Source organism: Terrapene carolina, unplaced genomic scaffold (assembly GCF_002925995.2).
Source record: "Terrapene carolina triunguis isolate 2854851 unplaced genomic scaffold, T_m_triunguis-2.0 Scaffold137, whole genome shotgun sequence".
Taxonomy (NCBI): domain Eukaryota; kingdom Metazoa; phylum Chordata; order Testudines; family Emydidae; genus Terrapene; species Terrapene triunguis.
Window position 1 is genome coordinate 88,196 of NW_020664488.1, and position 11,926 is coordinate 100,121.

At 48.9% G+C, this 11,926-nt stretch overlaps 1 protein-coding gene across 1 annotated transcript in view; it reads right to left on the minus strand.

Moving 5' to 3' along the window:
• Nucleotides 1-1,489: 1,489 nt before the first annotated feature.
• The window catches only part of LOC112120756 (HEPACAM family member 2-like), a 17,048-nt gene continuing 6,611 nt past the window's right edge, over nucleotides 1,490-11,926 (minus strand). The window contains exons 2-5 of the mRNA XM_029911942.1: nucleotides 4,594-4,923; nucleotides 3,558-3,827; nucleotides 2,296-2,363; nucleotides 1,490-1,534 (exon numbers count right to left, since the gene is read on the minus strand). Of these exons, the coding sequence (XP_029767802.1) occupies nucleotides 1,490-1,534; nucleotides 2,296-2,363; nucleotides 3,558-3,827; nucleotides 4,594-4,923 (713 nt within the window). The remainder of the gene's footprint in view (nucleotides 1,535-2,295; nucleotides 2,364-3,557; nucleotides 3,828-4,593; nucleotides 4,924-11,926) is intronic.

Below are 11,926 nucleotides of genomic sequence, written 5' to 3' on the forward strand. Positions count from 1 at the left end.
CTTGTGGCACCTTATAGACTAACAAATTTATTAGAGCATAAGCTTTCGTGGGCTACAGCCCACTTCTTCAGATATGCTGTAGCCCATGAAAGCTTATGCTCTAATAAATTTGTTAGTCTCTAAGGTGCCACAAGCACTCCTGTTCTTTTTGCGGATACAGACTAACACGGCTGCTACTCTGAAACCTCTCATATCAGTGTTTCTCATGCCTTTAGCCATGGTTCTTTATCCTTTATAGGGGTGATGCTACTAATCAGTTGCTTGTTTAGAGGTTCTGGGCCACACACCAAATCCTATTGCTGGGCCCTGCAGTTGGAGTCGGGAGGCACAAGGAGTTGGAGCAGGCCCCAGAAGGCAATAGACTGAGGTCATATCACCACAGCTGGGACATTGTCTTTTCCTGTGACATCGTAGCCTACTCTTATCTCTCTCTCATCAGTTTCATTTTGACTACCTGCGACATACGTGGTGTCTAGATTTTATGCTGGCTGACCCATCCATACACCGTGCACCCTCCCCAAGCATAGCTGCTTTTCCCAGCCACGTTCATGAATTTTATCCACAAAGGATAGCCATTCCATAAGTATTTGGGAGGGGAGATTTTCAGAGGCATAAATGGGGATGAGAGGCCCCCAACTCTCACAGGCACCCAACTGTCACTGAAAGTCACACTGCCTTGTGGACCTTTAAAAGTCTCTCCTCCCCCCTCCCATGTGACTCAACACCTATCCATGTGCATTTTTATGGATAGGCAAAAAAGGAGCATGAACCTGGATAAACAAAAAAGCTATTCTGAATTCATGAAAATGTTTATGAACAACTTTGCTCACTATTCACCTGGCTTCACCTACAAGATCGCTCTTTTTCTCTAGACTTTCTGGTGCCTCCTTCATATAATATTTCAATGCGCTCTGTGATGAAGTCATAACTACCACTGAATCTCACAGGAGGATGGAGTGGAGCTACAGAGATAAGACAGGCACTCTTTCTACACTATGGAACAGATCGCTATTTAAAATACTCTTATTTTTATTACTTTAGAAACCCATGAAATATTTTTAAATGGAACTTGCACTATCACTCTAGGCCAGCCTAGGCATGCAATGGGGTTTCAGAATCAGTGGGACATCGCCAGCAGAGTGCATGCCAGGGCATTACAGGACTCAAGATTTAAGTGGGCATAAGTACCAGAAGGAGAAGGAAAATAAATGTTAAGTTCATAGGTCTGATTCTGCAAATGCTCAAATCAGGTGAGTGATACTTACATGATACAACATACCATCAAATTCAAGTGGGTCAGCGAACACAAGTAACTACTCACAAGTGTTTTCAGGAGTGGGACCAAAGAATTATCCTTATTATTTATATTGCAGTAGTGCTAGGCACTATTCAAACACAGAAGAGAAAGACAGGCCCTGTCCCAAAGAGGTTATAACCTAAGTATCCTCTCACCCCATCATTTGTGGCATTCAGAACATTGAAAAGAGGCTCAGACAGATGTATCAAAGAGAAGCTCAATGAGAATCTCTGCTCGCTGTCAAGGCAGAAGAGCAAACAAACTCTCACTATGGGTAAGGAATGGGATAGAAAACAATACTGAAAATTTCATGCCACTACAGGGGGCAGCGCCTAACTGCACAGCAATTAAAGCTGCAGCAACAGTTTTTATAAACCTCTCTGAGCCCCCTCATTCAGCCATAGCTGTTTTGAGATAGGATTACTAGAACACAGTAATCCAGGGGAGGGAAGGACTGAAAAAACTGGAATGGTTATAGGAGAGAGGAAGTATATGGGGATGACTATATGAGAGAGGCAGTGTTTTTCTCCTAATTTACAGTTTTGTAAATACAAAGTTGCAATGTCTAATATGGGACTTGTAACTGTCTCACAATATCCCCAGTAAAGTTTTGGTTAAAAGGGGGGGAAGGGGGAGAAATCAGCTTTTCCATATGTCAACCCCAGAGCAGAGAGGCAGAGAGAGAACTCTCTGCTCCCTCTATACAGGAAAAACCAGCATTGGCCAGTCTTATTTACATTTAATTGTATCTGTATGTTCTGATGGTATAAGTGATAATAGATTGTTGCTTGACTGTACTCAGGAAAGGGCTTAAGAATTGCACATAATATTCCCTGGAGTAAGTGGGTCATCATGAATTTACAGAGAGTAGACTCCGATTTGGGAATGGGATTCAAGTTCACCAAGGAGAAGGGAGAGGGCTCTGTCCTAGACAGCAGGAGCTCTATCCCAGGGAGCAAGGACTCCGACCACGGGTTTTGTTATTCTGGATTCCTCACCTGGGAATTCTGCAGTCTTGGAGTAGGCTGGACTTGCAGCAGCAGCACAGGCCTGACCAGACACAGGCCTGTCACACACAACAGAACCATATAGCTGCAAATCTCAGTAGAACCTGCGGTGCTGACTTCTGCCTGTTGTAGGCCTTGCTGGAGCCCTCGGCATAACTAGCACCATGAACCAGAGCAGGCCTCGCCTTGGCAAAACATTACCATGCTCGGTATTAGTTAACACCAAGCAAGCATATTCCTGAGTGCAGAGGATGGTACCAAAAAACCCACAGATCTCTCAAGTAACTATGTAAACACATTCCTAAGAGATGGTACAAGAATACACCGATCCCTTATACGGTAAGGCGGGGATAACAGCATAAGGGATGTTTTGTTCACACTAGTGGGTACAAGGATAAGGGTGTTAACTAACACCATCTGGAGTATAATACATAACTTGTTTGTATCACTGTATAAAAGGAGAAGTCATAGGAGGGGCATCTTTGCCCAGCCAAAGAGACAGCATCCTGGTGAGCTGACTGAGTGGGTACCATTGTCGGGGGCATATATGGTGTTAGTTTACCTGTAGCTCCTATGGGGCACTGTGAACCTGACTGAGCGCCTTTGTCACTGAACCAAGCCTGTGGTCTTTCTTATGAACAACACTGAGGTCTGCTGAATCAGCAAGCTGCGTCCTCTGCTGGTGGAGCTCCAAGAACAGCAGCACTGAGCAGTCGTAACAACTTAGCAGCCTTAAGAACATTCCTAAACATTTACCACCACCCGTCTTCTCCAGTCCAGAGAGGAAAGCACCCCCACCCCTTCGGGTGTATAATTTGGACCATGAGTGAGGTGGTTCCATATATCACAGGACTCTATTGCAAGTAGGGAAGAGCCAACTGCAAAGGTGACCAGGGAGGTTACACTTTAGTGTCCTATTGCTGGAAGTAGGAATCCAGCCCTGGCTAGGGGCTTGAGCCATGGTTTTATTTATTTTAGAAGCTAGACTGAACCTAGCCATTCTAGGTGCCAGTGGCAGCAACAAGAGGGTTATACTTACATAATCATTTTGTCCTTAATGGTACAACTATGAAAGCAAATGGCACAGGTCTGCCTGGGAATGTAATTCATGTCATGGTAGTTCTAATCTAATCTACTTGACTTGTTGATGGTGAAATCCATTTGTTCCACTGTAAATAGTGCAAGATACATTAAATAAATCCTAAAAGACAGACAGAACATACTAAAAATGCAACAATGAGACAGGAACTTACGTTGAATGGACAGCTCCAGGGAAATTTCATGCCAGCTGACCTCATTGCTGACATTACAACTATAGGAGCCTTTGTCAGACCAGGTGGTGTTTAATATAAGTAACACACTGTTATTCTGAGAGAGCTGGTAATGGCTTTCTATAGGGAGGGGCTTCCCATCCTTCTTCCACTGATATTTAGCCACTTTCTCAACTGAGGTGTTGCACACCAGCTCAGTGGTAAGGCCGATCAAGGACAAGTTGATCCAGAGTTCCGGCTGGGACACGGGCTCTAGATGAAAAGAAGCAATTATTTCACTGCCCTGCTGATAAGACTTCATTCGCTTCCCCCTTTAAATCAATGGATGTCTTACCATTAACTACAGTGGGATTTGGATTAGGATCAGCATGAGTTTTACAATTAAGATTTTGGGTAAAAATCTTAAAAGTGCCTAAGTGATTTGGCAATTCTAAGGGTATGTCTACACTGCAATTGGGTGTAAAACTGCAGCACATGTAGATGTAACCTACTGATAGCAGGGAAACTATAGCAGCATGGGCTTCAGTGCAGGCAAGCCACCTGAGTAGTTACCCAAGTAGGTTTGTATAACCCACGCTGAAGTCAGCTTCACTGCTAGCAGTATCTGAGCTAGCTATTGTAGATCTACACATGCTGCAGTCACACACCCCGACTGTAGGGTAGACACATCCTTGGTCTCACTGAAAGTCAAATGGAGAATCCCGCTGAACGTCAAACTTTTAGAAAATTGAACAATTTTAACTTTTTTTTAAAAGGGAAGCTGTTCTACTGCTGGTGCAAGTGAAAACTCCTAAAGTAACTGCAGCTTTATGGTACCATTCCTCAGTGAATTTCAAGAGACAACAATATTCTGCCAGGAATGTTTTTCAGTCTAGCCAGTACTGAAGTAGAGCACTAACAAGAGGCCGAGTTCTTGCAGGGCACTGATTCTGAAAGGTACTGTCTATACACACTAAAATAGAGTTCAGATGAGACCAATAATAGAAGTGCCATTTTATTATCATTTTCTCTGACTTACCAACAACTTCTAGTTGGATGGATCTGTCATTTTGCTTCTTCATGTTTATTATTAGGGTATAGATCCCACTGTCATTCACTTTTAATCCACAGATCTGGAGAGATCCATTTGACTTCTGGAAAAGAAATCTGTCTTGGTCCACAATGTCAGGAAGACTGGAGTTATTGACATGATAAGTCACAAGGTACTGCTCAGAAAATTTCCATTGGATGAGGCCAACACCCTGCAACTGATCCAGTCCAGGGAGCACAATGCAGGATCCTGCAGCAGCAGTCATCTTCTCTCCTGGGGGCCCAGCTAGGACGTAACACCATGAAATCAACCATGCTACTGCAAGAGAAAAAACAAGCAGCTCTTGTACGGTTTATTGTCTTCTGGAGTTACCAGTCTGAAGTTACACCAGTGGAAAATTAGTTCAAAAGAAAGCAGAATCAGGGGCTGAGTAACTACTACTGCTGCAGAGCCAGGAGTGAAAATAAAACAATCACTTCAACAGAGACACTGCATTTATGGTCTACTATAACAATCTGCAATCCATTAACCCCCACTTTTTGTCCTAGGACTGTAGAGGTGTTAACCGGCCACTCTATCTGAAGGTCATTTACAATGGGTGCTACTACAATCTGCTCTTCCGGCATCCTTGTGGGTTTAGTTATAAGGCTGTTCTGCTCTGAAAAAACAGTAATCCGATCTTTCCACAGTACCTGAGTCACAGGGTATGTCTACACTACGAGAGTAGTTCGATTTTAGTTAAATCGAATATGTGCAATCGATATTAGAAAGTCGAACGTGTGTGTCTACACTAAGGACAGTAATTCGACTTTGTCAGTCCACACTACCAGGGAAAGCGTCGACATTGGAAGCAGTGCACTGTGGGCAGCTATCCCACAGTTCCCGCAGTCCCCGCTGCCCATTGGAATTCTGGGTCGAGCCCCCAATGCCTTCTGGGTAAAAAAATGTGGCGAGGGTGCTTTTGGGTAACTGTCGTCATCCGTCAGTCACTACCGCCCTGCCTCCCTCCCTGAAAGCGCCGGCGGGAAATCAGTTCGCGCACTTTTTGATCAGTGACAGCGCGGACGCCACAGCACTGCGATCATGGATCCCGCTGCGACCATCGCTGCAGTTGTGGCCGTTCTCAACGCCTCGCACCTTATCATACACCTTTCCCACAGGCAGATGCAGAGAAATCAGGCGAGGAGGCTACGGCACCGCCGTGAGGGCCTGAAGTCGGAGAGTAGCACAGAGCTGTCAGAAACCACGAGCCCCAGCGCCCAGGACATCACGGTGGCAATGGGGCATGTGGATTTTGTTGAACGGCGATTCTGGGCCCGGGAAACAAGCACGGACTGGTGGGACCGCATAGTGCTTCAGGTCTGGGATGAATCCCAGTGGCTGCGAAACTTTCGCATGCGGAAGGGGACTTTCCTGGAACTTTGTGACTTGCTGTCCCCTGCCCTGAAGCGCAAGGACACCCGCATGCGAGCAGCCCTGACTGTCCAGAAGCGAGTGGCCATAGCCCTCTGGAAGCTTGCAACGCCGGACAGCTACCGGTCAGTCGCGAACCACTTTGGCGTGGGCAAATCTACCGTGGGGGTTGTTGTCATGCAAGTAGCCAAGGCAATCGTCAAGGTACTGCTGTCAAAGGTAGTGACTCTGGGAAACGCGCAGGCCATCATAGATGGCTTCGCCGCGATGGGATTCCCAAACTGCGGTGGGGCTATAGATGGGACTCACATCCCTATCCTGGGACCGGGCCACCAGGCCAGCCAGTACATCAATAGAAAGGGCTACTTTTCAATGGTGCTGCAAGCACTGGTGGACCATCGGGGACGGTTTACAAACATCTACGTCGGATGGCCGGGCAAGGTTCATGACGCTCGCGTGTTCAGGAACTCTGGTCTGTTTAGACGGCTGCAGGAAGGTATTTACTTCCCGGACCACAAGATAACTGTTGGGGATGTGGAGATGCCTACAGTGATCCTCGGGGACCCAGCCTACCCGCTAATGCCCTGGCTCATGAAGCCCTATACTGGCGCCCTGGACACAGAAAAAGAACTCTTCAACTACCGGCTGAGCAAGTGCAGAATGGTGGTGGAGTGTGCTTTTGGCCGTCTCAAAGGGAGATGGAGAAGCTTACTCACTCGCTGTGATCTCAGCGAAACCAATATCCCCATCGTTATTGCAGCTTGCTGTGTGCTCCACAATCTGTGTGAGAGCAAGGGGGAGACCTTTATGGCGGGGTGGGAGGTTGAGGCAAATAGCCTGGCTGCTGATTACGCCCAGCCAGACAGCCGGGCGATTAGAAGAGCCCAGCGGGACGCGCTGTGCATCCGGGAGGCTTTGAAAGCCAGTTTCAAGGCTGAGCAGGGTACCCAGTGACTTTTAAGTTTGTGGACACAGAGGCAGAACTTGCCCCCGTTTCTTTACCCAGTTGCCGTCGACTATCCTCTCCACTTACATACCCCCTTCGCCCCCTTCCCAAAAAATAAAATCTGTTCTGTTTTGTTCATGGACACCGTTGTCTTTATTACTGTTTTCGCGGGAATGTTTTAAACCTGGGACGCAGACTGTGGCGGGGGGCGGGTTTAGGGTTGTGATGCAAATGATGCTTCTAAACTCCAGGAATGACAGGCTCCGCGGTGGTGGACTGGTTGTTTCAACGGAGCCTGCCAGCCCTCCTGGCCGGGACTGCGTGTATATGTCGGCTATGTGACTGTCTTGCAGGGGGAGGAGGGTTACAGATCCCCTGCTGCGCGGCTCTGTGATGCAGGGTAAGGACCGCTGCATAAGATCTGTAACTGCCCTCCCCCGCCACCAAGTCAGAGAGCAACACCACCGCCCCCACCACACAAAACATGAAAACCACCTCCCAGACTAACCAGGATAACTAGTCACTGCACTGTATATGTGCCCTGCTGCTGCACCTGCCCCCTGCTAAAGGTGACTGTCCTGTCCAATGACCAAGCCCCTTCCCCCCCCTTCAGACAGACTCCCCTCCAAAAGAAGAGGATGGAAACAGAAATGAACAGAAACGTATTCTTTATTAACAACCGCACATGGAACGGGGGGGTGAAACTTGGACGGGGTCTTGTGTGAGGCGGGTAGGAAAGGACTTTTCAAATTTTGGGGAATGAGAGCCTTCTAGTGGTAGAGCAGTCCGCAGGGGTGGAGTGAAATTTTTCACGGCCCCTTCCACCCCTCCGTGTTTGGACTTTGGGTGAGGGGGGTATGGGACTTGGTGGCGGGGCAGGGCAGTTACAGAGAGACTGCAGCGGGGCTCTGTCCTCCTGCCTCCGGTCCTGCAGAACATCCACAAGGCGGCGGAGCGTGTCCGTTTGCTCCCTCATTAGTCCAAGCAGCGTTTGAGTAGCCTGCCTGTCCTCCTGTCGCCACCTCTCCTCCCGTTCCATGTTTGCCCGGTGCATTTGGGACAAGTTCTCCCTCCACTGTGTCTGCTGGGCTGCCTGTGCTCGGGAGCATTCCATTAGTTCAGCAAACATGTCTTCCCGTGTCCTCTTCTTCCTCCTCCTAATGTGCGCTAGCCTCTGGGCAGATGTGGCTGTGGGAATTGGAAAAAGGGAGTGAATTCCTGAGACAGAGCAATGTATCTGTGAACAGAGAACATAGTCTTGCTCCGTGAACAAGACCATGCAGAGCACCTATCACACGCGCACTGAGGACAAGGTCGAATTTTCGGCCCTCGCCTACAGTGCCTGCGGTCTTGCTGTGGCGAGCTGAGGAGCAGGGCAGGACACCGGACTTTGTCTAGATGGCAAACATGGTAAGCCGTAGACTTGTGGCCGCTTAAAACTTTAAGAGTGGCACTGGCCTCCTTTCACATAGAAAGCAATGCGAGTCTCTGCTGGCAGCAATCCTGCAAGCATGAACTCTGGCCCTGTCCCACCCCCTCGCGGCTGTAAACCGCGTGGCTGTAAACCGGCGGTTGCAGTTCTGTAAAGGGACGAGCAAGCAGTCCCAATACTAACTTTCCCCTACCTAATTCACAGCAGGGAGTCATGCCTGACATCACCCTCCTGAAGGTCTCCGAGAGCCAGAAGGAGAAGATGCTACGGGACAGCCTGCAGAAACCGGGGCCATTTGCTGCACTGCTGTGCAAGGCCATGATCCCGGAGTACCTGCTGGCGTTGTGGCAGGGAAACGTGTCCTACCACGGGGGGCCTAATAAGCTCTCCCTGCCCAGGAACCTGCTGATGAGGCTGGAAAAACACCTGCAGGAGGTGTATGAGGAGTTCTCCCCGGAGGATCTCGCCTCTATCCCCGGTTACATTGACCAGTTCCTGGCTTAGGTGCCCTTGGAGGGACAAATGACTGCAGGGTTTTGGGCACTATAATCATGAAGCGGACATTGTGCAATTTTTTGAAAATGGTTCGGACTATATATTGAGGCGCCCAAAAAAAGACAAATCATGATACACTTTGCACTGATTCCCCTTTTGTTTGACTTTCCTGTTTACATGTTTTGAAGCACTTTACCCACTGTTCATATTTTCAATCTTCCTGTTTTGTTGCAAATAAATGTTTACATGTTTTAAAGCACTTTAGCTAATGTTAATATTTTAAATACGCCAGTTATGTTGTAAATAAATATTTAGATATTTAAAACACTTACAGCTTGATCCTTCCCCTGAATCTGTGTCTGGGGTAACGGCTGGGGAGGGTTGGTAGGGGATCTCTGTCAGGGTGATGAAGAGCTCCTGGCTGTCGGGCAAATCAGCGTTGTAAGCGCTGTCTACTGCCTCGTCCTCCTCATCTCCTTCCTCCTCTTCCCCGTCCGCTGAGGAACCGGTCGCGGACAATATCCCATCCTCAGAGTCCACGGTCACTGGTGGGGTAGTGGTGGCGGCCGCACCTAGGATGGAATGCAGTGCCTCGTAGAAACGGGATGTGTGGGGCTGGGATCCAGAGCGTCCGTTTGCCTCTTTGGTCTTCTGGTAGCCTTGTCTCAGCTCCTTGATTTTCACGCGGCACTGCGTTGCATCCCGGCTGTAGCCTCTCTCTGCCATGGCTTTAGAGATCTTCTCATAGATCTTTGCATTCCGTCTTTTGGAGCGCAGCTCCGAAAGCACGGACTCATCGCCCCACACTGCGATGAGATCCAAGACTTCCCGATCCGTCCATGCTGGGGCCCTCTTTCTATTGGATTGCACGGCCATCTCTGCTGGAGAGCTCTGCATCGTTGCCACTGCTGCTGAGCTCACCACGGTGTCCAAACAGAAACTGCGCTTCAAACTGCCCAGACAGGAAAAGGAATTCAAATTTTCCCGGGGGAGTGGCTGGTCAGAGCATCCGAGCTCGGACTGCTGTCCAGAGCGTCAACAGAGTGGTGCACTGTGGGATAGCTCCCGGAGCTATTAGCGTCGATTTCCATCCACACCTAGCCTAATTCGACATGGCCATGTCGAATTTAGCGCTACTCCTCTCGTTGGGGAGGATTACAGAAATCGATTTAAAGAGAGCTCTATGTCGAACTAAATGGCTTCCTGGTGTGGACGGGTGCAGGGTTAATTCGATATAACGGCGCTAAATTCGACATAAAAGCCTAGTGTAGACCAGGCCACAGACTGCTTACTTAAAGAATCAACATGGAGACATTCATCTTCCAATAACATTGTCTCCCCAACAAGCTGGTTAAGCTTATCATAGAATCATAGAGTATCAGAGTTGGAAGGGACCTCAGGAGATCATCTAGTCCAACCCCCTGCTCAAAGCAGGACCAATCCCCAACTAAATCATCCCAGCCAGGGCTTTGTCAAGCCTGACCTTAAAAACCTCTAAGGAAGGAGATTCCACCACCTCCCTAGGTAACCCATTCCAGTGCTTCACCACCCTCCTAGTGAAAAGGTTTTTCCTAATAACCAACCTAAACCTCCCCCACTGCAACTTGAGACCATTACTCCTTGTTCTGTCATCTGCTACCACCGAGAACAGTCTAGATCAGGGGTCAGCAACCTTTCAGAAGTGGTGTGCCGAGTCTTCATTTATTCACACTAATTTAAGGATTCACGTGCCAGTAATACATTTTAACATTTTTAGAAGGTCTCTTTCTATAAGTCTATAATATATAACTAAACTATTGTTGTATGTAAAGTAAATAAGTATTGTTCTATGTAAACTATTGTTGTATGTAAAGTAAACATTTTTTAAAATGTTTAAGAAGCTTCATTTAAAATTAAATTAAAATGCAGAGCCCCCTGGACTGGTGGCCAGGACCCGGGCAGTGTGAGTGCCACTGAAAATCAGCTCGCATGCCGCCTTTGGCACGCATGCCATAGGTTGCCTACCCCTGGTCTAGATCCATCCTTTGATAGCTGCTTTCAACTACCAGGTAGTTGAAAGCAGCTATCAAATCCCCCCTCATTCTTCTCTTCTGCAGACTAAACAATCCCAGTTCCCTCAGTCTCTCCTCATAAGTCATGTGCTCCAGCCCCCTAATCATTTTTGTTGCCATCTGCTGGACTCTTTCCAATTTTCCCACATCCTTCTTGTAGTGTGGGGCCCAAAACTGGACACAGTACTCCAGATGAGGCCTCATCAATGTCGAATAGAGGGGAATGATCACGTCCTTCGATCTGCTGGCAATGCCCCTACTTATACAGCCCAAAATGCCATTAGCCTTCTTGGCAACAAGGGCACATTGTTGACTCATATCCAGCTTCTCGTCCACTGTAACCCCTAGGTCCTTTTCTGCAGACCTGCTGCCTAGCCACTCGGTCCCTAGTCTGTAGCAGTGCATGGGATTCTTCCGTCCTAAGTGCAGGACTCTGCACTTGTCCTTGTTGAACCTCATCAGGTTTCTTTTGGCCCAGTCCTCTAATTTGTCTAGGTCCCTCTGTATCCTATCCCTACCCTCCAGCCTATCTACCACTCCTCCCAGTTTAGTGTCATCTGCAAAGTAGCTGCGGGTGCAGTCCACGCCATCCTCCAGATCATTAATGAAGATATTGAACAAAACTGGCCCCAGGACCGACCCTTGGGGCACTCCGCTTGATACCGGCTGCTCACTAGACATGAAGCCATTGATCACTACCCGTTGAGCCAGGGCCGGCTCCAGGCACCAGGCACCCAAGCTGGTGCTTGGGGCGGCACCTGGAGGGGGGCGGCGCGGAGCTCTGGCCGCCGGGGAGTGCAGGGCCACAGCCGGGCTCGCGGCCCTGCCCCCGGCGCTCTGGCCACCGGGGTGGGGGGGCGAGCCGAGCCTCCGCCGGGGCTCGCAGCCCTGCCCCCGGCGCTCTGGCCGCCGGGGTGGGGGGGAGAGCCGAGCCCCCGCCGGGGCTCGCCGCCCTCCTCCCAGGGCTCCGGCCGCCCTCCCCTC